Source organism: Histoplasma capsulatum, assembly GCF_000150115.1.
Source record: "Histoplasma capsulatum G186AR genomic scaffold supercont2.9, whole genome shotgun sequence".
NCBI lineage: Eukaryota > Fungi > Ascomycota > Eurotiomycetes > Onygenales > Ajellomycetaceae > Histoplasma > Histoplasma capsulatum.
The window spans coordinates 792,016-818,678 of record NW_025544809.1 but is presented as its reverse complement, the minus strand read 5'-3'; the positions used below and the strand labels follow the sequence as shown (position 1 = coordinate 818,678).

Here is a 26,663-nt window from a genome sequence, read left to right as displayed (position 1 = left end):
ATAACGTCTCACCACTTGCTAAACGGCATAGAATGACGCATGCGACACGAGCCCGAGGCTGGAGGCGTATCTTTCCGTTGCTCCAATATTTGTCTAACTCTACTATCATTATTACCCAGCCAACCCCTCTCACGTCGAACTCGAGACGTCTTGTTACATTGCATTTCATTCATGTTATGAAATATGGAGTGCCTTGTCACGAAAATGGCCGCAACGACGTGCATTAACGAATTCCAATTTACAACTTGATCTTCCCAGCCTTTAGCGCCTCCCACTGATCTGCCTCGAAAGGAGTATACCTGCTCCCATCAGGCGGAAGCCAGAACAAACGGTCACTCGTGCCGTTTTCCTTGATCTTATCCAGGTCAATTCCCTGAGCCCTCAGCTTTCCCTTTTGCAACTTCATCGTCCCAGTTGTCTCAAAACCCGGTACAACACGCACGAAAATGGGGACTGCATATCGAGGCAACACGCCTATCACATACTTAACCAGTGCGCCAAAGTCGAACGAGTCAGCCGTCACGCTTTCCGCCAGCACAATGGCTGCACAGCCAGCCCGACCGTCTGTATGAGGAACCTGCACACCATATATGTTTGTTTCGTCGATGTTGTCAAATTTCCCAAGCACATCGCTGACTTCGTTCGTGCTCACATTTTCGCTCTTCCATCGGAATGTATCTCCCAGACGGTCCACGAAGTATAGGCAACCATCCGGGTCTTGGCGCATCATATCCCCAGACCGAAACCACATATCTCCCTTTTGAAACACGTCGCGAATCTTCCGTTTCTCGCCCGCCCCCTTGTTTTTGAAGTATCCAACGAACGCGGCATCGGGTGCTGCGGGATCTATTTTGTAAAGTGTTTTCCCCGGCTCGCCATCTTCGCATGCAATGGCGAAACCATCCTGGTCCCTTTGGATTTCCTCAGTTACGACATCGATTTTCACCCGCTTTTCGTTGCTGCCATTTACCCATTTCCAATAAAGGCCACGTACGCCGATTGCCCCAAGTCCAAAGTCTCCTTTGTTGGCGTTGAAGCTTGATGATACCCCATCAGTGGCTGCGTATAGTTCGTTTATGGTTTCAATACCAAATCGCTCACGAAAAACACTCCAAACATCTGGCCGCATGCCATTTCCCCATGCAATTTTCACGTTGTGTTTTTTATCCAGGGGCGAATGCGGTGCATTAACGAGATACCGGCACAGTTCACCAACGTACTGAATAATCTCCGCCTGCGATTCACAAACCTCTGGCCAGAAGGTCTTGTGGCTAAACTTCCGGCTGAGAACCACAGTTGAACCGGCGAATATTGATGGGTTGATGCAAAGTCCGTGAGCTGCGCCGTGGTACAGTGGTAAACACGTATACATCTTCTTGCCAGGCTTAAGGTCAAGGTGTTTACACACTGCCCTAGCCGTGGTGAGTTCTTTCCGTCGAATCAAATTAGTGGCCTTGGGTAAACCGGCCGTACCTGAACATCAACGATCAGTCGACGGAATTGAATGACCGTGTGGGTTACCCAGGCCCTACCCGAGGTGTATATCAATGACGCCAGATCCTCTGTTCCAATTCCCGTGCGTCTTGAATCTGGGGTGGGTGTTTTATCTTTGAACGAACTCATCAATTCCGAATCATAATATATCGTCTGGATATTCGCCTCTTTCAACTCTTCCTCGCAAACCTGGACCAAATGTTCCGTTCCTCGATCAGCCAGCAAATACCTTGCACCGCACAACTTCACACAGTGCACCAGCGGTGCGGCTGTAAGGTTACAATTGATAAATGACGGACAGGCAGCTATGGACTCCAGCCCGAACCACAGAAGGAGATATTCAGGCGAATTCCCACCGTCCAGAGCAACAAGCTCGCCCCTCTCAACTCCTAAATCCTTCACTAACCAGTTTCCCACCCCGTGTACGTCCTCGAAAAACTGCTTGTAGCTCCAGGAGCGGCCTTCGAAGATCAAGAATATGTTGTCCTGATTCTTCCCTCGCGCATGAGCCTCGAGGACATGGTACATGAGAGTTTTGTCCTGTTTCCAGCACTCTGTGAGAAATTGCACAGCATCTTTTGCTTGGGCGGCAATTGACCCTCCAGAGAGGTCATGTCGGAGTAGGTATTTGGCATCGAGGTAAGCGGCTGCGGCCAGCGTGCCGGCTACGGAAGCGGCGAATTTTGTTACTGAGTTGGAGCACCCGTTCCGTGAGCACAGGATTAGAAAAATCATATATGAATATTAGCTTACAAGGCATGATAGACTTTGTTTACATCACTACAGTTGTTTACACAATTGTGAGTCTCAAAAGTTAGAAGACACCGCTTAACAAGACAGGCTGGAGGCAGCGAAGTAAGTGTAAGTCTCTGGCTGGCAATTGCTTCTTCTGCTACCCTTTCAGTGAAAGCAAGAGGAGCTATAAAGTCGGGTATGTTAAAACGAAGTAGTTCTCTACTTCCCTCCTTGCTCCAACTCCTTATATTCATTTAGACGGAACATCTTGAGTGGTAGCTCGGCTGAATGGCTTACCACCCCAAGGCTAAACAAAGCTCAAACAAAGCCCAAACTGTTGCAATCACTCCAGACCGATACATTGGTCTAACAATATGAACATAACTTTGTCAGTGACGGCAGCTTGGTCGAGCTCAAGGTCCTCTCATCCATTGCCATTTACCGAGGCAAATGAAAGGGAAAACTTTGGGGTGATTATCTGTACTCCTATAGCTAAAGGTTGCACGAACAAAAAACGCCTGCTCAGTGATGAGGTTCTCGACCATCCCCGTATTCTTTTGTCTGCACCTTACTAGTCACCAATTTCCAAAGTTCGTTTGTTGCTAGTGAGCGGATAGCGCTTCTAAGATTATGGAGTTGTTCATCAATCTAGCTCGGCGGAGGAGTGAGGGGAAATATGAATAAATGTAAGCCGAGGAAGATGTCTTCTCCTGGAGCGGAGAATGTATCCACTTCTATTGGAAAAGCTAAGCACTTTCTTATTGCTGAGTAGGTATTATTGTTTTGGTGTTTCGAACTCCGGGGATATAGTAGATCTATTTGAGAGGCTCGACGCCCTCGCCATATCGTAGTATGTTTTAGGGGGACAAGGTTCCCGTATTCAAAATGCATAGTGTCATCACATGGAAAGTATGGGTTTTCTGTACGGAAAACAAATTCCCAAATTCATGACCAAACCTCAACACTATCAAGTAGTTCCCTGCTTGATACACATCATTCTTCCCCGTTGATCATATTTGCTGGGACTCTGATACCTGTGGGCCTCAAAAGAGCAGCCTCTCCAAGGGACGGAAAGCTTGCCGAAATAGATTTCTGGACTGATAATCGCCGGTCTCCTGTAGCCTCATTGCAAAGGTTGTTATCGTTGTACTGCGGAAAGAGGAAATGTCATCTGTCACCATATATATTTTTTTTTCCTTTTTGCTATTCTTTTTTCTCTTTTCTTCGGCTCAAGGAGTGTAGGAAGTCCAATGCGGAATGCTTTCGGATTGGATTCCGCTACAGCCTCGCATACAAGGGGTGCAATTAGTAATCACAGGAGGACTTTACTGTGTTCGCAGGACCCTAATACAGTGGGATAGACCTGATTTATACAAGTTAACCACCCCAAAATTTAGGTTGTGAATATCACCACGCTATCATTTTCTCTGTTTGAATCCTAATCAATTAAAAAAAGTATATATCCTTGATCTATCATGGCCAAGCTCAAGTTTTGGTATATGCCTGGCAGCTGCTCTCTAGCTCCGCACATCCTCTTGCGCGAGCTAGGTTTAGACGTGGAAACCATCCATGTCACAGACCTGTCCCCAAGCGGTTTGGGCGCTATAAATCCCAAGCGGCGTGTTCCTGTCCTCTCCATCGACGGTGAGATCATCACAGAAGTGCCGGCAATCCTGACCGCGCTCGCTCAGCTCGGATCTCCAGATCGTAAGCTACTCGGCAAAACACCCATCGAAACCGCCAGAGTGTACGAGTGGATGAATTGGCTCTCTGGCCAGTTGCACGGAATTGGATATGGTGGGCTCTGGAGGTCTGAACGATATTCGGATGATTCCAATGCGTTGGAGAGCATTAAGATGAAGGGAAAGCTGAATATAATAGCTGCCTATGAGTTCGTCGAGAGTAGGATAGAAGGGTTGCATGCGGTTGGAGATTCATTTACGGTTGTGGATCTGTATTTGTTAGTTTTCTATCGGTGGGGAATGGCTATTGAGCTGGAGATGGAGAAGGATTTCCCCAAATATACAGCTTTGATCGCAAATTTGGTGAAGAGAGACGCTGTTGTTAAGACGTTGGAGGAGGTGAAGTTGCCTCCACTGTTTGCGCCGAAGGTCTGAGGGCAGGTAGTTTTCATTGCATAATTTCTTCTCCCCCCCCCTTTTTTTTTTCAAGTTGAGAGAATGAATGACGGAAGAAGGAGCAATAGACGAATGCTATCAAACTCCATAATGTCCATATGTATGCTGAGCTATCATACATACACTTCAATGCAGAGGAGTCTCCTTGGTGCTGATATCCAAGGCCACACTGCTGATCTAGTCCTTCAGGTCCATCCACGACCACAGTTCCGCTTCCACCCTGTTAAAAGGAAAGGAGCGAAATGGGCGGTGCCATATTCTAGTGTCATCATTCGCACATTGGAGGACATGTTGGGGACACGTGACAAACGGCATACAATGAAACTCGAAAGCCACGCGCAACGTGTAAAACATTGTAGCCCTCGAGTAGGGACTCGGGAGGGTCTTGTCAATGGCTGCAATCAACATCAGCACTCCAGTAAATATCAATAACATCTCCATTACTTACTACCGATATAGTTCAATTAGATATCATAGTCATGGTATTCAATCCCCAAGGTAAACAAATAATGCTCGTATGATTGCCATTCTTGAGTTATAATATGGCACTGGGAGTGAAGAAACCCATGTTAACTGAACATCGCAGGCCCAAATATTGAAACTTCAAACTCGAGTAGCACCCAATTGCTGCTCATTGCGCCTTCAGCGTTCAAGTTGAGGATGAGATGGCGATTGGTTGGAAGGCAAACGGACCGCCTGAGTAATCGCTTATTAAGCCCGTCCAGGGAACGAACCAATCCAAACCCTCAACAATTTGTTCCTTGCCAGCTCACCTGCTGAACGGTTCGGTGATAGCTCCTTGTTGGAAGCCAAAACACTATCTAGTCATTACAATGTTGTCGGCGAACTATCAGCGTCCAGGATGGACTGCCCCAACTTTCAGGAGTGGCAGCCTTTCAATATACGTCTTATTTGGCAGATTATTTAGCCATCAGAAGACTAAATGCGTACCAGTTGCCATGATTTGACCTAATCCAACGAAAAGGACGTATCATTTCACTGTCTGATTCTTCTCACCCTTCAATCTATTAAGAATCGTGCAATCACATTACGCTCCAACGCCAATATCGCTAGTCTCTTCCCTGGTAGAGTGGATATGTAGATGGTGGTAGGTACCAGAATTCATAGGCTGTTTGGAAATTTCATATGGCAATTTTTTGTGACACACCTCCTGGCCATAAGCTGTACGTTGAGCACCGATGGCCTTGATGTCAACGACCGGTTCCATACTCTATCAAAGTTCCTCTCGTCATATACCAGGCTGTCAGGCCCTTTCTAAATCTGAGTTGTTTCTATTCTCAGCATATATGTAAATATATATATATATATACACGGATTGAAACCCCGGACGCTAGTCATCAAACATGGTGGCTTGTGGAAGGATGATACAAAAGAGAGGAAAACAATACCCTCCAAGCCGCAGGCCGATAACACTTCTCGATTCATACCGGTGACGGCAACAAACACGTCCATGATGCAATGACAACACATAGCATGCAAGTTGATTCCAACAGATATCGCAATGCAAATTATGTCAATAGACGCGGAACCCACATCTAATCACCCGCAACGTTACGACTCAAAATCCAGTGCTGCTATAATCCTATGGAGGGCCTCTTGGAGCAAGTGCTCTTCTCGAGCAAACGATATTCGTACCCACCCCTTCTCTTTGAGGTAGCTTCCTCCACCTTGAACTACCACTCCTTTCGCTTTGAGTTTCGTTATTATAGCCGATTCGTCTTCCCAGGTCTTCGCACTTGGTGCCAGCCTTGCAAATATATTTAATCCTGCGTTTACTGGGATGTAGTCGATATGATGGCGAATAAAAAATGTAGTTACGAGGATATATGATTCTGCTAACCTAGCCGAGCTCAATGCGACTAACAGAGGTAGTGTGGGTGAGGAAAGAAGAGAGGTTGCGGACAATGCAGAAAGCAAGGAAAGCTGAGTATTGGATGCGGCTGTAGGTCTAAAATTGGCCTCTCCGTTATCCTGTGATACTATACAGCCCTTTTCTAAATTAGCAACCAAAACTCAGATGCTCTTAAGGGTTGGCGATAACCTACCATTCGACATTCACTGGAGCCAAAAGTTTTGCTGGTGCCCCATATTGTGTGGATGCGAGACCGGTCACATCGCAATGCGCTAGTATCCAAGGACAGGGCCGAAATGAATGGAGCTGGGTCAGAAATCTCCGCACTGGAAAATGTCGTCATTGCATACACTTCATCAGCAATTAGGTGTATATCCCGTCGCTGACAAAACTTGAGACAGGCTTCCAGAACTTCCTGGGTATAGCATTGTCCGAATAAGCTATGTGGGTTCGTTAGGATGAGGGCTTTTATCTTGCAGGTTGCGTTATCCATCGCTTCCTCCATCTTGGGTATCAACTTTGTTGTGAAAATATCCGTGAATTTTTCTGTTTTGACTAAAACCGGCTGGACAGATGAACGATCTCGAAAATCCACCTCATCCCCATCTATAATGCTCTGATATGTTATTCATCCGCTGCGATTGTCCATACGACGCTTTAATGTGCAGCCTGGAGTTGTAACAAGGGGAACTCACTCCAACATGGTCCTGGCACTAAGACGCCGTCTTCGGGGTCGCATATCTCATAAAGCAACGCATCAATACAACTTTTCGTCCTTGGCCCTATGGTAATATGATGTGGGCTGACAGGTACGCATGGATTAAAATAGTTGTTAAATAAATTTGCGAGGCTTCCCTGAAGCGTTGGCTCTCTCGCAACCCCTCTCGCATACGAGTGCTGATATTGTGATAATTAGTAAATATTTTCATTTAATATTCAGGATGGTATAATAGTCTTACATGCGGATGCAATTCGTCATTTATGGTGGGTTTGCAGTTGACGGCTAGCTCCTCTCGAAGAAGGCAATTATCATTTTTAGACAAGTCGATATCGAACCCCTGAGGATCGCCGCGTTCGATTTTTCTCATCATGATGGATGATGTGATTGATGAAATGTTGGATGCTCGAGTGGAAAACTGCGAATAACCCATTTTGGTCACTATCCTATAGCATATGCACCGAGGAAAAAAAAATGTTGATTGTTGGCATTGGCCGTTTCATTTCGCCTTCGAGGATTGTTTGTTGCTTTTATGCACTGTACAAGGTTTCGTTCCGGCTGACAATGAGCGATTCACGGCACTAAACACAATTTCCGCTCCGGCTTTCCGTCACCTGTTTGCGTCAAGCTGGGATTTTTATTTCAATGCTTGCTTGGGCATTTGAACCCCTTCGGACTTCCGCCCCTCAATTGGCGCTTACACTTTCTTGGAAAGCGGTTCAATTTCGAATCGTTACGATGTCCCTCTTTGGTTATATGATCAATATCGGTGAACCGGGATCCCCTTTCATAATTTGAAGAGACAAATGCGATCGCCCCCTGTTTCTCCGGAAATAGTTATCAGCCACACCCGCCTGAAGCCGTGCCCGTGTGTTGTTTTTCCGTGGCCCAGTGAGCTAAGTTGGTTACTGGATCCTTCGAGACGATCCAAAATGACGTGGTTGAACTTCCAGAGATATGTGCAAACCCGAAACAGCTTTCGTCCATATATAAAATTCAGGACGCAGAAGCTCGCCCAAGATAACACCATTTTTTTTTCCATGGCAATTGCGGGAACCTTGCTGATTCCCGAAGTTCAAGTGCATTATCGGTTTGTACCACTTTCCTATCCTGATTAGACTCCAAACTATGAACGCTAATACTTGAGGTCCGACGCATGGTTTTGCTCGAGTCATTCGCTGTCGACCTGTCATATATTGCGTTGCAAAGATAGCTCGATTTCACTATCAAGCTAATACTGGTAATGGGAGTGTTAACTTTACTCCTTCAATTGAGAAAGTAGACACTTCCCAAATACACCTGAAAACTCGGGGGCATATATCTCTCGGTTTCAGTCCTAGTGGAGAGCAATACCAATTCAAGTTATCTGCTTTCTACATTTGTGAGGAAGTGACAAGTGAGAAAACGCCGGCAGCTGTTGCTGGCCTTAAAACTTCCAAATACCGCAGAAACAGAGTGCACTTCGTACTATCACGCCACGGGTGGTCTGCGTTTCGAATTCTTGATTTTCACTGGACAAAGAACTAAGAAGAAGAAAATAAATCAAATGAAAACTTAGTGTAAACGAGTCGGGAATTCGGACATTAATTCTCAATTGTCCGAGGCCGTCTAGCAAAGCAAAAGAGCATCTTTATGGCGGATTTTACTTCCCGTTTTTGGACATTTATCATGAACTTATGGGCTACCATAACGCCAACGTGGCAAGTTATCGACCAACTTAACTCTTTTTCACGCCATTCTGTGGAAGAATTCGCCTGGAACTCTTCGGATTGGCCTTCCCCACTAGGGCTGACGATGTATTTCAAAGTTATCAGTCGGATTTCGAGCTGTTGGATGCTGCGCAAAATGTGGTCGGTAGGTTGTTCGGAAAAGTCCGTCCCTTGTTTATTGGCCTTATATGGATGGCAGATTGCAGGACATATACTCCGTATAGATGTCTCGCTTGTTCTGTGGAAGGCGTCAATCCGCAAAAGGCTTGTTGGATACAAGATAACTCACGGCTTGGTTGGCTTTCCCCCTTTACCATTCCTGAGAAAAAACAATTATGACTGCGGCATCCCCCTACTTGGTTTCAGGTGTTGCTACGAACCTCAACTGATTCTAACAATGAGGAAATATTCGTAGCAACTCCCTCATATCAATAGACAATACTATGTATCCCCCCAAAAAAGCAACATAGCATGCGAGAAGTCTAGCCGAAACCACAATATGAACCGAACCTTGATCGAAGCTAAAGTGGTCTTGGCAAGCCAAAGGCCCAGCCAACCTCGGCAAAATCTTTGAACGACTTTCCCTTTCGAGAGAATGCATGGGTGCGCGTCTTACCCCTCCACAAAAAGGTCAACTACACTGGCCAGTATATCCGTGCCCTCATCCAAAATGGAAAGCGAACTCGGAGTGTCAGAACACAGCCTTGCTATGGCCCAGTATTGAATTTTTCCCTCCTTTATCGTTCAAGCTTTTGCCTCGTTAGAGGGCTGACGATAATTCTGCTGGGAGACTTCTTAGTTGTTGACTTTTTGAGGAAATGGATATGTCATAGCCAGAATCCAGATGCTTACAATGCCGAATTATTCAGCAAATGGTAGCACTCCACTGCAAACTCTGCATCCTTTGCTAGGTGAATTTTGCCCTTCCGCTGATGCCAACCTTGTTGTTTTAAAGTTTGCGTGACGTCCTGGGGTGGCTTTTGTCTGATGCGGTGAGAGCCTTTGCGATGTAACACACAAGATTTTCCAGATCTCTTCCACGCGTTATTGCTTATTCTGCTGTGTCAGACAGAGATTTGGAGGGCTTGGTTGCGTTCACAGGCACACGCGTTGCCTAACTTATATATAAAACATATAATAAATTGGTAGAGGGGCGGAGGAGGCGGCGCGAGTACCTTTCAGCTTGACCACCACATGACAGGTACGAATACTTTCGAGTATTCGCCTGGGTTTTGCCAAACAGAAAATTTCTTGAGATGCGACTGGCAACTCCTTCACATGATCATGCTCTTCGTGACATATCGGTCTCAAATATGACTTCTTTCTTTTCCAAACCTTGCCATAGGCTGGCGTAATTGCCATATCTGTAGCATCTGGCACAACGATCATTGCCTCCAGCAGAAAACGCAATTTATGTTGGTGAGCTTCCTTACGCTTTGGGCAACTTTCAGACCCGGATTCGCCGTCATAAGGATGATTTGACGATATGCTCAACCAGTGATAGCAAAATTAGATATCCTATACGGTAGAATCCTTATCTGGGATGGTTTGAGGGTTCCCCCTATAGCAGTGACGAATGGGTCCTCGATCCCAGGCGGGAATAGGAAGCGAGGGTATGATCTCTTCATCAAAGGGAGAAATGGTGGGATCACTGCAAGTGCGAAACGATTTTTCCCGCTGGCCACTACGTTCCATTAGGTGTGCGACTCAACAGGAGCCATGTCGTTGAGGGTAAATTCGCCGTTGGGTTTGCAAGCGAGCGCTATTGTACATACAAACATGAGAAGGCCAAAAAGACATGCCAAGAAGATGTTATGCTCTGTATGGCCTTTAAAATAAATATTATATATCCGGATATATTCTAAATAATTATATTCGGCTGTATATAGCAGTGCAAACACTAGAGAATAACAAAGGAATGCAATATTATATCGATCATTGAACATCACTCGTTAGAACCTGAATATGAATCCCCTCTCGGAAATCCTGTTGTCATCCATTGTCCGAAAATGGTTTCTATGCAACTCCTATCGAAGGGTCAACCACCGGAGGGTATCAATATGGCAGTCTTGGAAGATTTTTCACACGCTTCAAGAGAGAGGCTAATGTATGCGGCTCTATTTGGATATCTCGCCACCTCCGACCACTACAGTTGTCAACATTTTCCGATGTGTTAACTTCCTCTAAGGGTAATAGTTGAGTCTAATATCTAGAAAGAATTGACCCAGGGGGGGATAAAAGCTTAGCACGATATAAATTGGTTTCCGGAGGGTGCATTGCTTACACTGGGGTTGTAACAAAAATTACAGCTTGGAATTACCATACACATTGACACATTCAAATTTCAGGGTGCTTGATAGCCATCGTGGTCGCATCATTTTAGATCCTAGTAAACCTGGATTTCATGCTTCAACTTGCACTTTACGTTGCCGTGGACATAGCGTCTCCCGCAGTTCCTGGTTCCGTATAGACCTATTCTCACCAACATGAAATTGAAATGTATTTACAAGTGCAGGGATATCACGAATCGATAGTGTTTTCATGCCATGCACAAGATGTTTGACACTGTTTTTTGTTCACGGATGAATTGAACCTTTGGGATAAAAGGTACACTTCCCAAAGAAGCCTAGTGCGGCGCCTCAGACCCCAGACGCGCGGTAAACAAACGTGTTGCGGCAAAGCTTAATGTTTGATGCTCCGCTTTTGCTTTCAACTTTCAAAGTCCAACAGCATTTTAGCCTAAGAAATCATTTCCAAAAATTTTCCCCAATACCCATCTTGCACGAATTCCATACCCCGCTACTTTTGCCTTCTTTTTCATTTCCACTCTTTTGTATCACGACATTTGAATCCACATTGCTACTCTCCTTTCCTTCTGTTGGATGCACCTTTCTCTTATTTTCAACTAAATCGCTTGGTCGCAATGGACAATGCCAACCTGTGGACTCGCCGGTCGAAGTAAGTAGGACTATAAACTGACATGATCCTTCTGGATATAGAAGTGTAGCGTGTCTTGATGCTGACCCCAAGTGACACTAGCAAGCTCTCCCTTTCCATGTCCGGTTCGGACGCCAAAGAGACCAGTGGAAGACAAGATTCCTCTCGAAGTCATACATCCAAGCGATTTGGTCCTGACAGTTCTCACGGACGATCGAACCCTTTCAACGTGATCTTACCCCTCACTACGAACGCACCATCTCCCTCCGCCGGCGCCTCGTCCGCTTTTGGCTTAGGATCTGGTGCGTTTGCCTCCTTCGGCTCGGCCAAAACACCAAAAACCCCTGGCGCATTTGATCTTAGCGCCCCAAAATCGAGTGAAAAACGAGAAACGCGGCCGGAAGACGAAGGGGTGAATAATAAAACCGTGAAGTCAAAGGCGTCATCTTCTTCTCTCAATAATACCCCAACAACTCCTGCTCTTAAAGAACACCCCATAAGGTCTACTTGGATCGTTTGGTACCGACCCCCAACACCAAAACATTCTGACTACGAGAAATCTACCATAGCCCTTGCATCGATATCTTCTGTTGAGAGTTTTTGGGCCGTTTACTCACACCTTAAGAGGCCTTCTCAGCTCCCGGCGGTGTCGGACTACCATATTTTTAAGAAGGGAATACGACCAGTTTGGGAAGATGAAGCAAACAAACGTGGAGGGAAATGGATCGTCAGATTGAAGAAGGGGGTTGCTGATCGCTATTGGGAAGATTTGCTTCTGGCAATGGTGGGTGATCAATTTGCGGAAGCAAGCGATGAGGTGTGCGGGGCAGTTCTGAGCGTTAGAAGTGGGGAAGACGTCCTGTCTGTCTGGACGAGGATTGATGGTGGGCGGAATATCAAAATTCGGTATGTTATTTTGGTGTTTGTTTCATACAGCTCGATTGCCCGTGCTGCTACTAATCCTTCTTTCAGGGAAACTATAAAACGCCTGTTATCCTTCCCTCCAGACACCAACATTGCCTGGAAAAGTCATGACGATAGCATTGCGCAACGTTCCGCCATCGACCAGGCCCGCCAGGATAAAGCCGCTGCAAATGCAAGTCATCATAATCAGGGCTCAGATCGTCGACGTGGGCAAAACCAAGATGACACTTCGGCTGATAAAGGGCGGACTGCAGCATCATAAAAGAAAGGCCCGCATGCAAATGTGGCCAGTGTACAGTAGCTCTTTGTCTTTTTCCCGCTTTCCTATTATTTTTGTGCTGATGCTGTGGTCCCGGCATTTGCGGTCAGACAGGTTTCTGCTGATGGTCTTTGTTGTGTCTTTTGTTTCTTCAACACATTGCGTTTGTATGGGTGGAAAAGAGTAGTGGAAATTTTAGTGCCAAAATGGGCCTTTCTTCTATTCTGATCAACTGGTGGATTCTAGCTAGACCTTTTGTTGTGTTTTGAGTTTCTTTTTGAGGATTTAACGGCCTGGAAGGAATACAATGGCAGGAACAAGCAAATACCTTTCTGCCTCTTGCCACGATTCAGTTACATATCTGACATCCTCCAAGACTTCAAATATATACTAATGAAGCCGTAGAAAACAGAAATTATAGTAGCTGATTTGGGCCGGAATGTAGGTTATCGATTCTAAGTAAATTCTGATACTGAATGCTCTGCAAAATCCCGTTCCGAGATGGCCATTGCGGGTGGCGGCTTTCCGTACCATTGGTGGCTGTTGACCGCCGGGACGCCGGTGCGCGTAAATGTATGGTGGAGCAGTGTTGGTCAATCAGTCAATTTGTTTGATTGACAATTTTGCCTTCCCCACATCACTCACTCACTCCTGGCTCAAACAACCTGCAATCCTACCAAACCCCACAGCCCATATACATATTCCTGATGCCTCCTACTCCTCAGTGTATAATGTCTCAGCCGCGAATGTTTTCCTTCGCCAGCTTATGAAGTGGCTATATAAGCTATCCCACCTCATCTGGCCGGAACACGACATCTCAAACACCGCACGGGAACCACGAACTCCAGAGCTTTCAAAGCGGTGGCAACGGCGACACATAGCTCATGGTGTCGAAGGTCAACCAGTCCCGGTCCAGATGTCCGGTGTGAGTGATCAGCTGTCTGCTACAAACGGACAGGTGAGCAACACGTTTCAGTTCTTTCAGCTCGGAAGCGTATGGCAAGCATAGCTCCCTATATCGTTTAATTCACTTGCTTTATAGCAATTTTTTATGCTGGCTGCGTAGGTGATTGCCGATACTGACCAATTCTTACCTTCCGTTGGAATCTGTAGAACGCGTATGGAGTCCGATCCGCCTCCACTTCTTCACATCGACATCAATCCAACCATACCTCTGGTTTCACATTAAGGAAACGCGAAATGTGGGTTTGTGTTTTGAATCCCCTCGCTAGCTATTTATGATAGCATGTCCAATGCTAACGCTGATACTACTCTAGCAAAATTACACCCCAGAGCGAAGAAGAATTACAGGAGGAAAGGAGATTATTGGGAGGTTCCAAGTCCGTGAAAATGTCCGCTTCTTTAGGTCCAAGGGAGCTTTTAATCTTACATTGCGGTGAATATAGCAGAAAGGACCCGAACGCCGTTCGTATAACACCAGGAGCACTGTTAAGAAGAGGAGCTGGTACCGATTTGAAGGTATCATTTGCAGAATCTCATATCTCCGTAGACAAGAGTTGTTCGGTTACTAACGGAATTGTTTGATATTACAAAGTCCTTTGCGAATTTTGCTCCACGAAATACCCTTATTTCCCGTGCCGATAGAAAACAGATTCACCCTTTGGTCGGGAGGGATCGCAATAAGCCTCTTCGGTCGGTTTCACTTGGACAAGACGCTTCAGACCTGCTTCGGGAGCTAGAAGAAGGCAAGCGGCCCAGAAAAAGACGTAGGACGGACGATTCACATGCTCTTGCGGAGGTCATTGTGGTGAATGATGACGACTCGATTATACGCTCGGAATCTCCTTCATCTCCCAGACCTAATTCCTATGACCTACGACACCTAAGCCAAAATACACCGATATCTAACAACCGCGGTCCTACTAATCAAAGGGAATCTACGACTCATGAATTCTGGAACGTTGAGAGGAGGATGCAAGATTTTAAGAGCAAAAGACCACAAACTCCGAATGTAACCGAGGATGAGCTCTTTACGATGGAAGCCAAAGCACAGCGACTTGGGAGGAAGATCGGCACGGCCATTGCCCGACCAGGTGGCCCAGGTTTGTCTGGCGCTTCCGAAAAAGCGAGTGCTGTTGTTGGAGTACCACCGATTAACAATTTGGGTGGCGCGTGTGCAACGGAATCAGAGACTCATAGCTCTACCGACAAGCTTGCTGATTCATTTGCCCGGATGGGCAGTCAGCGTCGTGGTTCTTATGCACGTGAGAGCCCAGACGAGCTTCAGGGGGATAAGACCGTTCCTGAGGCTTGGAGAGGTGGTGCTGCAAAAGATCGTCTGGACACAATGCAAGGTGATATTAGCCCGACAAACTTCTCCGTCGTAATGAAGAAGGACCGAAAACGTACGGATAAAAGACATAGAGACTCACCTACTCATATGCATTCGTTTTCTGTTACTATGTTTCGCGACACGGTGCGGACTGTTGAGGAATGGTGCACGCTTATTGCTAAAGACCGTACCTTTTTTGTGACAAGCGATAACAGTCCTTGGATGTCCAAGGAATTTCTTATTGAAAAAATCAACAGTATTTGGCACGGCGGGCCCAGAGTTGCGGTGAAGTTTCCCATGGTTTCAGGCTCGATAGACGAGCTAAAAATACAATTTTCGTCTGAGAAAGAAGCGATTGGATACTGTAAATTGATGTGGGAACTTAATAATGACGTCAAATTAAGGGATAAAGCGAGGTATGTTAACACACCAATATTTTGAAGGGCAACAATTCAAAATCTGATGATGGATATAGTGATTGGATGGAAAGTATGTTCAAACGCGCTGTTGAGGAGAAGAGACAAGGAATCCGCAATCTGGGTGGCTCGAAACGCGAAAGCCCTCAGGGTGCCCAGATTGGCATCGTCCGTCCCTCAACGCAACCTAAACGGCAGAAGCTCAGCGAGAGCCTTCGTGACAGTGACGGGGCAACAAGAATCTCCCCGCTGGAAGATACACTGCAGTTGCGCGGATCTAGCAAGGGTGGAAAACATATCTCGCCGCCTCTCAGCCCCAGTCATCTAAATTCTGATCCGCCTATACCTATTCCTGTTAAAACGTACAATACTAACGTGGGCTCGCGTGTCACACGCTCGCGGAAGCGAATGGAACCCACAACTATTAATAGGTGGGTAAATTTTTCCCTACATTATTGGAGGCCGTCGCTAACCAATTTTTTGAACACAGTGACCATGAGCTTTCGCCTTCGCCTCTCCGAGATGGTTCTAAATGGCTAAAGTAAGTGTATGGGATTATCAGTCTGTCAAGATATTGCTAATACTTCATCAGGTCTCTTGTATACCCACCTCAAGGCAAAAGGAAAGCTGAAGTGGAATTCCACGATTTAGAACGTTTGAGGGACGGGGAATATTTAAACGACAATCTCATCGGCTTTTATCTACGTTTCCTTGAGTATCACATGGAAACGAAGAGACCAGATTTGGCGAAACGGGTTTACTTTTTTAACTCCTTCTTTTTCGCAAGCCTGACAAAGACGCCTAAGGGTCAGAAGATTAATTACCAGGCGGTAGAGAAGTGGACGAGGAATGTGGACCTTTTCAGTTATGATTATATTATCGTCCCAATCAATGAAAAGGCGCATTGGTATATGGCCATTATATGCAACATCCCTGCGCTGTGTGATCCAAAATCCATTGTCGAACACCACGAACCCGAAAACGACATGGCCGATGATTCTCCGCATAGACAAGGGAGACCTGATTTGGGAAATCGAGGTACAGGCCAAAATGATATAGCTGTCTTACAGCATAGCGAGGATAACGACACTGTTGCGCAGACTTTAGGGAATCGCAAAGACCAACTTCAAAATGATTTCGATTCCATGTCATTATCGGATAATAGACCGGAAATAGATACCCCGCAAAATGACACAAGTCCTGAATCTCAAGACAAGAGTGAATGGCCGGACGAAGCCGAAAACGGACCACTCGTTTCTATTGTCCAAACAGAGGAAGAGCTAAACACTTCACCGCACTCGAATCAGCCTAAATCGTTGCGTTCCGGGAAATTGAGGGATTTTTCAGGAACCATGACGAAGAAATCTCACCGGAAGTTCCAATATGATCCAAAGGAACCCGTTATCATCACTTTCGATTCATTAGGCTGTTCCCGATCCCCCACCGTAAGAATCCTTCGGCTTTATCTCGAAGAGGAAGGGAGAGCTAAGCGATCACTTACCATTGACACACGAAGAATCGGGGGCATGGCTGCTCAACATATCCCACATCAACCTAATTTTTCTGACTGTGGTCTGTATCTCTTAACTTATCTTGAAAAATTTATGTGGGACCCAGACATGTTTATTAGGAAGCTGGTGAGAAAGGAGATGAACGAATATGACGATTGGCCGCCAATGAAATCACGGGTTCTTCGACGTCGCCTCCGGAACTTTCTTCTCAAATTGCACGAGGAAGAGGGAAGACTGAAACGGAATGAAGCTGACGAAAGGCCGAGGTTGATCGATACTGAACCGCTAAAAATACTGTTGGTGGATGATCCGCCTTCAAAGGTACCACAAAGCGAGACTGCTCCTTTGAATGACTCAGCTGGACTTGAACAGAACCCAGAAATCAAGCTTGCTTCCCCTGCCCAAGCAAACAGGTTAGTGGTACGTGGTGGCCAGCAAGAGCCCCGACAGGAACCATCCACACGCGCATTGGTGAAGCTCAACCAAAATGAGCAAATACAGATCTCCAAGGCCCCAGTCACCCTAAAAGATGAAGCCGTTCAGCAATCCGAACCAGAAAAACTGCTGTCGGGAATTTTACTGTATGGAGGCGAAGACTCTACAAACAATGAAAATATCACGGAAATCCCGAGGACTCCTTCTCCCGACAATATAAGCCCAGATTCCCGTTCTCAGAACGTACGGGGGCATGACCAGGAGATACTTGATGGGATCGAGTGATCCGGCCTTCTTTCGTAGATTGTGGATGGAGTTGAATTGCATGGGCTTTCTTTTACCCTATTTTCTGTTATGTTTTCTTTGCCTTGTTCCTTTACCCTCGGCATCTATTAGATTCTCTGCCTGATACCTAGCAAAGGTTTTTTTTTTTTTTTTTTCATTCAATTTAATTGCTTATCTTCGTTGAGAAATAATACGTATATGGCATGGTACCCTGATCTGCAGTGGTTTTGAGAGAATAGCAACGTCGTATCTTAGTATATACTCTAAGCGAGCGCCATGAATGATAGTACGTTTTATTTCCGTTTTATTCACCATAAAATAACTACTTCATAAAGATTTACTTGGGGTGAATTTTACCCACTAGCGAAACATGCCAAGACTAATACCCGCGGCAGACGCGACGCTTAAATAAGCGCGCAAGCTCCGGGTAGTTATTGACATCTGGCCGAACACCTCAAACAGACACAAACAATACTTATAATAGTTCTATCACACATTGTCGGACTCCGCAAAAACGGCGGTTGGTTCCGCTCTTCAATTCTGCCGTGATGCACTCCGCACTCAATCGGTTCCAGGGCGTATTTGGATTCTGCTCCACCCTCGCATTCCTGCTAGGTGCACTGACATCGTTAACGGTGCTGTTGAGTCCTGCAGATCCGGTTACGAACGTTAGCCTTTCGAACATACAAGTGTATGACATGTTTTGACCCGCTTCCCTTAGTTACTGCACCAGGGATGAGTTACATCGTCGGGAAATGGGTAGTTGTTTGGGCAGTGAACAGTGGGGACTAATTCTGGACATCTATAGGAGCAAAGGACGACCGCATTACTATTCAAGAAAGCGCGAGGAGTATGCGCAGATTAAATTCGATCTCGATGCTGGTGAGTATTTTACGATACGCTCTCATGTCCGCACTATTCGCGAAGTTAACTAAAGCAACTAACTACTCTTATCCCTAGACCTAACCTCCCTCTTCAACTGGAACACCAAGCAAGTCTTCGTCTACGTCCTCGCCTCCTATCCCACGACTTCCTCCTCGTCATCAAACCTAACCACGGAATCCATAATTTGGGACATGATAATCCCCGCCACTGAATCCCCGCTCTCTATCCCCGCTTTAACCCGCCGTTTCTTCCCTTCCAAAAAGTCCAAATCCTCCAGGTTCTCCTCCAAAACAAACAAAAATACCTCCTCGGACTCTAAAAAGCCCAAGAATCGGGGCCTCCTCCGCCTCCGTAACCAGAAATCCAAATACCAGATTACAGATATCTCCGGTCAAATTGCCTTGCGTGAGAATGCGCAGCTAGTTGTCGCTTGGAATGTGCAGCCGTGGATAGGTGCACTGATGTGGAGTCCGCACAGCAAGATTGCGGAGAATATTGGCGGCGCGCTTGGTGGGCTTCTTGATGCGGTTATTATTACTGGTGGAAAAGGTGGCAGGAGTAAACCATTTAATTTCCCGGCGTTGAAAGTTGCGGGCAAGAAGGAGGGCTAGAACGGCGGGTAGAAGTCGAGCTGAGCTGTGTGTGGATTGGAGGGGTGAGAGATTTTTGGAAGGGCAGCTCGTCGAATGAAGGTTTTTGGTTTGGCTTTTACGTCTAGTACTTGTTGATATATGAGTCTTTGCTACGATTATCACATTTTAAGCTTGGTCTTTTTTAGGGTCGACTTACATTGCCAATTTATCCAATTCGCTGTTGTGTCATTTCGGATGCCTTTGAATGGTTAATCATTAGGTCACCATGTGAAGCCACCAGGGTGAGGGTATTATTGTTGCAAGGAACCCCTTGTGAATGGTAAGATCTATTCATAGATCTTATTATCGACAATGATAAAACCTCCTTTCATAACAACCAATGCTAAGAATGAAGGGCAAAGAGGGAGTCCATAGGCCCATAGGAAATTGATAATTTGTTGTCCGAGGACAAAAAAAGTTGTTCTATGTAAACCTTCCCGATAAGCCCATTTGAGTCAACGAGAGGCAATAAGGGCACCTGTTGACATACCCAATCCAGCTAGCTCATAGTATAAATACATCGTATCCGCTTAAGCTCGAAAAAAAAAAAAAGCAGAATAGGAGTGATTTCAAACGCCCATCACGGATTTCCCAACCCATAATAAGAATACCAACAACTCCCTCAAAAGCTCCACCTGTACTGGCATGAACACCACCGTTACCTCATACTTTTGACTTCTCAGATCCTTCAACAGTCATGTCGTTCTTCCAGACACAGGCTCTGTCCGTTAAACAACACCACAGTAACTTCTGTGTCCAACGAGCTCAAAACCGCGGTATACTTCAATTAACGGGTCCACCCTGACTCTTGTTGCGTTGGGGGAACTTGGGGGAGAGAATACGGCGAGTTTGGGGCCACTGTCGCGGGTGTCTGAGCAGGTGGAGCAGGGTAATAGTACTCAGCCGTCACGTCGCCGCCATTTTGGATTCTCTTCGAGAAAATGCCTGGGGCAGGGGAACAAGCCATGCGCCCCTGTTGGCCCCTTGCACGCCGATCGTAGTAGGCATATTCACAGTAGAAAGCATGGATATGACCAGGAAAGTATCTAGCCGAGATAAGAAAGGATGATGAAAGCATTAGTCTCTAAACAGGATGGTTCGCTGGCTATTGTAAAGAAAACGGAGAGCATTGTTAAGGGAGAAAGCGATTTAAACACACCCAAGAAGTGTGAGACAGATGTTGATGAGAAGGTCTGGAGAGCAACCGCTAATAAAGAAGACTCCCAAAGGGGGAACTACAGGAATGAAATTTCGAGTCAGTACTATCACATCACTGGACGTCAAGTAACAAGGAATAAAGGAGTCTGAGAGCAATTCACAGATATAAGGGGGCGGAAAAAAACATCGATCCTGCTGGAGCCCTGTCCTCTTTCCACCTTTCTCCTATTGTCATCTCTGGAGTAGTTGATTCCCACTTCAAATGGCTATCATTGGGTGAAAAATACAACACCTAACAGTTCACTTACTGAATATCGTAACAATGATCAGAAAAAGAGCAGAGAGTGCATCTGCTGCCATGGGTGCTTTCTCTTTCCACCTTGAGCTTGGGATTTCTTGTTGTATTAGTTGGGCGATTTTGCAGAACACCACTGTGCATTGAGGGGAGTTGAGTGAAGGGTAAATATGAAAAGGCAATGTCCTCAATCCCCCCGAATGCAAATCGGTGCGATGTATTCTGGCGAGTTTAATAGCGGGTAATGGTCGAGGGAGTAGTTAAGAAGAATACCGGAGTATATAGAGATTGGCATCCAATTCAGGGGCGTCATATACTCTTCGATGGATGCGGGCATAGGGAGGGAGGTTGTGAGGTGAATATGTAAGGACCCGGATAGCTGTGGAAGGCTTGCACGCACATGCAAATGTACATGTACATATACACTACCAGTACATATATATACCACAGCAGGAATTCAATTGGAAAGGAACGAAACCTTGATGAATATAAGAATGTCCTGAAGGGGGGGCCTTGGGTTTGGTGGTAGGAGGTTTGCAGAACGTATCCAGATATCCTGTATATCAAAACAAAGAGGAGCAGACGTCAATCGCGGGGAGAAAGAAAGCGATACAAAACATGGAGGAGGAGCAATGGGTGTTTCCTAAAAGGGCAATTGACCCCCGGAGAGTTGAAATAGAGTATCCCATGACGTCACGGTGGATGGTTGGTAGGAACCTTATCTCCACGTGAAATATCAGCACAATGGATACAAGCCACCAAGCGCGGTCCAGAAATATGAATATAGATATCGATTTGAGGTCGCAGAAAAAGTTAACAATGTACAGTAAAGCATGGTAACTTGGCATGAAAACGATTAGCCAATAAAAATACTAAGCAGCTGGCACTTCCAGTTATGCTGGTTGTGGGATTTCTAGAACCGGAAAAGGAGTCAGTCGTAGGGAAGTTAGGCGAGCCCACCACTCAACATAGAGAATATGTTTAATAACGGAAAGAAGATAGGATCCCTATCTATCCAGTGTGGATATAGGCGGTATGAAAGCAACGCTCAAAGCCCAAAACACACTTATTTGTGCCCGGAATAACAACCTCGTATCGCGAAGTAATGTTGGGAGAACTCAATGATAATGCTCCCCTAAAATCCATATCATATACCATGGCGTGTTAAGGTAAGAATAACAGATTGGAGAATAGTGTTGAACAACACCAAAGACACGCCCTCAAATGGCACCAAAGAATCACAGTTTCAGGCTTAGACCTGACTCCCATTAGGTAACATTAGCACCCTCCAAGGTAGATGATAGACTTGAGCGAGCTAACACTGGTGCGTATCGGCGTACAGCTTCTTCTGTAGGAATGTCTGGCCCCAAGACCCAGTCGAGGGAAGAATCTCTGAGGGTGGCAGGACATTGTCGATGTGTGCCTGCCTCCCCACTCCTGTCGCCCTTTTCTCGTGCTGCATCTCCTCTTGCTATAGACTTTGGTTTTTTTGAGCCTGTGTCATCTCGCGTATCGTCATCGGGTGATCGCTTGCTTTCTTGGTCGTCAGCTCGAGGTCTTGGCGTCGGCATGGAACCAGGAACCATGCTTGGCGAATCTTCCTCCTCGGTGAGGAAGTACAAGTCGCGTAGCTGCTGTAATTCCAGGCGCGTCTGACGGCTTAGAGCGTTTAGACGTGCACTTCCAAGGACAGGAAAAGCCCTACGGAAAGTGGCCAAGGGAGCTCCATGCCACTGTTTCGGTCGGGAGAAATACGGCAAAACATCAAATGGGAGTTGATTACAATGGAAATAATGCTTCAGAAAAATTGGGAGGTACAGCCCTCCTACAGAGTCAGCCGAAATTATCCCTTGTTTCACTTGATGAGCCCTGTACATGTCCCTAGTTGGAATCTCTCGTTTCGAGATGATCCCTTGCTCCATATCTGCTCTTCTGCGCCCCCTGTCCTTGAGCTCGAATTGGATGAAGTATTGAAGATCTGTGGGAATAAAGAGGAAGCCTGGGTCGGTAGCCAAGTCAAACTGATTATGGCATGTAGGGCATAGAGGGACCGCATTTCCAGCTGAGGTTAAGGAGAAGGTTATTAGACCAAATTCATTCCATAATGGTGCCTTGCGCATAGGGAGAATGTTAGCCTCATTCCGATAACAATTAGCAGGAGTAGCGTTTCCCACCTGCGAGTCCTCTTTCGCGATAATGTGACAAATATGGGCTGGCTCACTCCCACACGCCCAGCAATTTTCTCCAGCGAGTCGTTTGACTTCTAACTTGGTGGCGGCAGAAAATGCATCGGATTTGAGGAAATATTCGGATCGTCGAGGTGAAGACGTGTCCCTACTCATAGAAGATTGCATACTCGGAGCTTTGGTGATGCTTGACGGCTGCACGAGAGACGATTCGACGCTCCCTAAGGAGTTCAGAGGGGTACAGTCTGAGATACCCACACCTAGTGGCCTAGATTTCTCGTGGCTAAGTGGTTCGGGCGGTTGCAGCAGTAACTGGCTATCTTGTCGCTGATCTGCCATGGATGCTGTCCTGATAGTTATCTTTTATTTACGTGGGGCGGTACGTAAAACGGGTGCAGTTTCAGCTCACCCCAGGAAAGAAGCCTCTTTGGTGGCTGTTCCTTCTGTGCGGGTTGGACATTGACGTCCTGAGAGGAAGCCAGATGGTGTGGTTCAGTATGGGATTGTCTCATGTGGCGATATAGATCCAGAGCAAAAAGCTTGCTAGACTGAAAGTAGAGGCAACTTACCAGATAATAATTTACTTACAGTTAGCCAGTTAGTTGAGCTGTTAGAAATTTTATAGCCAACTCATTGATAAATTACATTAGCTAGAGAATTAAAAATTATGAGTCTATTTATTTGAATTCAGTTATAGCTGCACTATGATATTAATATTAATTGTTTAATTAGACATTCTGCTCTTCATCTGCGGCTGATTTTTGTCTTCCACGCCATTGCCACTTCGGTCAGTTGAGAGATTAGACAGTATGATAGTCTCTGTCTGCAAAAGTGACTCTCTTGATTTGAAGAGTGATGCAGTGAGTAAACAGCGCAACTGATGTCAGCCTTTCAAATCCTGGGGACAATGAAATGGATGGTTCCTCTGACCGTCAAGACGAAGTGGGTGACAACCTAGACGACAAGCCAGAGCACGGCGCATAGCATCACTGGTCATTGATGGATGAGCCGCGAAAGGGAATCGGCACCCCTTGATTTGTTTGATCTGCATCACTATCCTCATCCTCAAGGATACTGACCCCCTCCTCATCGGTGTCAACATCTTCCCAATCGCCCTCGGACGTGCAGGGAAGGGAAGTGCCAAAAAGGTCGCTTGCGTCACTTCCCAGCTTACGACACCCTTCGCCTGCTTGCATATCAGTTGCGCTGCGGAGGCTGCTAAGCACAAAATCACAAGGGCATGTGTCACTGGCCGGTGGTGTCCGCGGCGTATCTGGTTTAGATTCGCCCTCTGGACGCCTGTCCCCGTGAGAATTCAAGAATCGAGAACAATTCATAGTCAAAGGCTCAGAACTTGGAGTTCTTGAAAAATTAAATTCCCGGCTCCATTTGTTACCCCTGGGCTGCAATTGATCCGAATCAAGCCTCATATTCTGGCAGTATTTCGAGATGTACGATGCATCCTCCTCCTCTGAGTTTGTTTCCGAGAAAATTGAATTTCTCAGTAGGCGGCGATCTTGGTAAGGATATCCACTCCCCTTCTTCTGGACGGATACTCCTGCACCTCGCCAAGATGACCGCTTCTCCCAAGGACGGTACCTCATTTCTAGATCTTCGTCCGCCCGACTGCAGTGAAGCGGGATGTCCAGCATGTTGATGATATCTTGACGTAACCGCTTATCTCCTGATTCGGTTTGAGGATTGCGAACGCGATACGTTGTCGTTTGCGGGGGAACTGTAGAGCCAATTTTAGGACTACTTTTGAGGGGCTTAAGGCTGTGCAAGGAACGCCTTCGGCGGCGAAGCGGGGGGATGTGCAAAGCACTATCTATTGGTGCAGGAAGTGAAAATTCTTTGTTTTCACCAATTTGGTGATCATTTGGCAGTGCTGATAAACCAGCATGCAGATGGGTGGCAAACAGAAATGGCTCGCTTAAACTGTTGAATGGGTGGCTGCTCTGCTTGAAATTGCAATGCGCTGATGACTGTAAATTTGAATGCAGGCGAGCACCAAAGTAAACTCCAGGTCCAATAAATGGGTCGTCCCACCATTTCAATTGAGGGCTAGCCAGCCGCAACTTGCCACTGCCTGGTGAGAGGGCACCTGCATTATACTCGCGGCTGTTTGTTTCAAAGAGCCTCAAAGTATAGTCTGGAATGGGATTGAGTTGTGGGGATTTCCTTTTCTTAACATTGATCGTCACCCTGGATCTGACAGTCTTTTCGAATCTCACCGCCGTATCGAAATATTCCAAGGAGGTCGCTGTAACCGTTATTCGAATGGTGAACATCTCGGACAGCCCTCCTGAGGCATCCAATGTCTGGTCACCCGAATCAGAGTATGTTGGCACAGTTCCGCTAAACCCGGAAATTGAAGTATCCCACCATAGCCAAGCGGCAGATGTCTTGTATGTGATATGTCTCGGCTCCAATACGCTATCTGCTCCACTAAAAGTGAGCGAAGAGGTATATCGAGGAACTAAACGGAATTCTTGCCCTTCAGTAGTAAATGGGTCAAATTGATCAAATGAAACCATATCCGGGGCCCAATTCACTTCGACAGGATAGTCCAGTAACCGATTTGCTGCCCCTTTGGGGCAATCATTTGAGCTCAATAGCTTGACTCCTATTCTAAGGTCGTGATTCATGGCGAATGATCTCTTGTCCACAGTGGGAGCAACAAAGCAATCATGAGTGCGGATAAACTGTGCAACAGTTTTATAAATATTTCCCATTGACGCCAGCCAATGATATATCCGACGATGCTGACTGTATGAGGCTACCATAGCTGTCGCAATATCGATCATACCAATTGGTAAATAATGTATCTTATCCGAGAGGCCCCGTTGATATTCACCGTTATGAAACGTTAGCGTGGTGATTCCGCATTGTTGTAGCAGGAGTTCAAGTTGATCGTGCAAAAGGAATTCTAAGACATTTCTAAAAATTGTCTCCCAGAACAGTAGCTCTTCGGCCTTATCTGTGGACAGGCCCTTCCATGATTTTGTCATATCGATGTGAACGACTCTGGGGCCCTCACGACGGAATCTAACATCAAGTTCAGGGACTGCATCTCTTGCGGCTCCAGGGTACACATGAAAACGTGGGCGGTACATATCAGCCATACTATTACATTCGGGAAATGGGTTTCCATAAAGAATGAATGTGACGTTAGATAAGGCTGGGCCAGAATTAGGGTTGAGTGGCGGTATCGTCTCCTGTTCTGTTAACCTATCGGCAGGATTGGTTGCCTACACACCTGCCAGTCAGCCATTGGAATCCTCTATTCAAAACCGGTGATTGTATGGTTTACGGGAGATAAGTTAACCTACCTCGCGAGAATAGTTTTCGTCACCAATATCAATAATAGGTAGTAACGGGTTTTTTACGTAGAAATCTGGAGGGTTTCCATAATATTGGCGTTTCCATTGTTCGAAACACAGATTATGTGCGTGGGACCAAGGTGTGTCAAGGCGGGATTGGTGCTCATGCGGATATTCATATCCATGCGCATTTCCATAGTGATACTTCTGTGGATAGGAAGCCATTGGGAAGGATGGTGCGCTCAGTATATGGAAGTGTGGGACGATATTCGTCAATGTATGTTGAACACAACTCTGAGCGATGGACCGCTTATCAGCTAGCACTTGAAGAAATCATTCGGGGAAACTCCTACCTCATCAGAATAAATAAAATGCAGACAAATATGGAGGTGTTGAGCCACACGAACTAGAGTGGTTCAGTACTATTGCAGCATACCTGATGAACTCCTAAGTTGGT

The 26,663-nt window shown here is 46.2% G+C and overlaps 10 protein-coding genes across 10 annotated transcripts; 5 read left to right on the top strand and 5 right to left on the bottom strand.

Annotated features, from left to right (window-relative positions):
* Window positions 1-238: 238 nt before the first annotated feature.
* HCBG_06494 (fatty acid transporter) lies at window positions 239-2,254 on the bottom strand (the record flags this gene model as incomplete). The annotated part of the gene is made up of 3 exons (XM_045433543.1): window positions 239-1,473; window positions 1,533-2,183; window positions 2,248-2,254. The coding sequence occupies 3 exons, from the start codon at window positions 2,252-2,254 to the stop codon at window positions 239-241; spliced, it is 1,893 nt and encodes a 630-aa protein (XP_045285856.1).
* Window positions 2,255-3,704: 1,450 nt separating this feature from the next.
* On the top strand, window positions 3,705-4,346 carry HCBG_06493 (glutathione S-transferase; the record flags this gene model as incomplete). The annotated part of the gene is made up of 1 exon (XM_045433542.1): window positions 3,705-4,346. One exon carries the CDS (start codon window positions 3,705-3,707, stop codon window positions 4,344-4,346), a length of 642 nt encoding a protein of 213 aa, XP_045285855.1.
* Window positions 4,347-5,939: 1,593 nt separating this feature from the next.
* On the bottom strand, window positions 5,940-7,391 carry HCBG_06492 (uncharacterized protein; the record flags this gene model as incomplete). Its single annotated transcript, XM_045433541.1, has 4 exons — window positions 5,940-6,359; window positions 6,434-6,846; window positions 6,936-7,137; window positions 7,200-7,391. The coding sequence occupies 4 exons, from the start codon at window positions 7,389-7,391 to the stop codon at window positions 5,940-5,942; spliced, it is 1,227 nt and encodes a 408-aa protein (XP_045285854.1).
* Window positions 7,392-8,626: 1,235 nt separating this feature from the next.
* Window positions 8,627-10,578, top strand: HCBG_06491 (uncharacterized protein; the record flags this gene model as incomplete). The annotated part of the gene is made up of 5 exons (XM_045433540.1): window positions 8,627-8,812; window positions 9,298-9,384; window positions 9,817-9,868; window positions 10,181-10,280; window positions 10,557-10,578. 5 exons carry the CDS (start codon window positions 8,627-8,629, stop codon window positions 10,576-10,578), a joined length of 447 nt encoding a protein of 148 aa, XP_045285853.1.
* Window positions 10,579-11,504: 926 nt separating this feature from the next.
* On the top strand, window positions 11,505-13,131 carry HCBG_06490 (eukaryotic translation initiation factor 4E; the record flags this gene model as incomplete). Its single annotated transcript, XM_045433539.1, has 2 exons — window positions 11,505-12,510; window positions 12,577-13,131. 2 exons carry the CDS (start codon window positions 11,684-11,686, stop codon window positions 12,788-12,790), a joined length of 1,041 nt encoding a protein of 346 aa, XP_045285852.1.
* Window positions 13,132-13,507: 376 nt separating this feature from the next.
* HCBG_06489 (SUMO protease ULP2) lies at window positions 13,508-17,727 on the top strand (the record flags this gene model as incomplete). Its single annotated transcript, XM_045433538.1, has 8 exons — window positions 13,508-13,745; window positions 13,901-13,989; window positions 14,065-14,127; window positions 14,194-14,266; window positions 14,343-15,496; window positions 15,556-15,927; window positions 15,987-16,037; window positions 16,089-17,727. The coding sequence occupies 8 exons, from the start codon at window positions 13,554-13,556 to the stop codon at window positions 17,725-17,727; spliced, it is 3,633 nt and encodes a 1,210-aa protein (XP_045285851.1).
* A 276-nt stretch (window positions 17,728-18,003) lies between these two features.
* Window positions 18,004-19,223, top strand: HCBG_06488 (signal peptidase complex subunit SPC3; the record flags this gene model as incomplete). Its single annotated transcript, XM_045433537.1, has 4 exons — window positions 18,004-18,013; window positions 18,382-18,418; window positions 18,449-18,609; window positions 18,688-19,223. The coding sequence occupies 4 exons, from the start codon at window positions 18,004-18,006 to the stop codon at window positions 19,221-19,223; spliced, it is 744 nt and encodes a 247-aa protein (XP_045285850.1).
* Window positions 19,224-20,031: 808 nt separating this feature from the next.
* Window positions 20,032-20,762, bottom strand: HCBG_06487 (uncharacterized protein; the record flags this gene model as incomplete). Its single annotated transcript, XM_045433536.1, has 3 exons — window positions 20,032-20,290; window positions 20,404-20,479; window positions 20,711-20,762. 3 exons carry the CDS (start codon window positions 20,760-20,762, stop codon window positions 20,032-20,034), a joined length of 387 nt encoding a protein of 128 aa, XP_045285849.1.
* A 1,203-nt stretch (window positions 20,763-21,965) lies between these two features.
* HCBG_06486 (uncharacterized protein) lies at window positions 21,966-23,222 on the bottom strand (the record flags this gene model as incomplete). Its single annotated transcript, XM_045433535.1, has 1 exon — window positions 21,966-23,222. The coding sequence occupies one exon, from the start codon at window positions 23,220-23,222 to the stop codon at window positions 21,966-21,968; it is 1,257 nt and encodes a 418-aa protein (XP_045285848.1).
* A 647-nt stretch (window positions 23,223-23,869) lies between these two features.
* Window positions 23,870-26,431, bottom strand: HCBG_06485 (uncharacterized protein; the record flags this gene model as incomplete). Its single annotated transcript, XM_045433534.1, has 2 exons — window positions 23,870-26,134; window positions 26,216-26,431. The coding sequence occupies 2 exons, from the start codon at window positions 26,429-26,431 to the stop codon at window positions 23,870-23,872; spliced, it is 2,481 nt and encodes an 826-aa protein (XP_045285847.1).
* Between the last annotated feature and the right edge of the window lie 232 nt (window positions 26,432-26,663).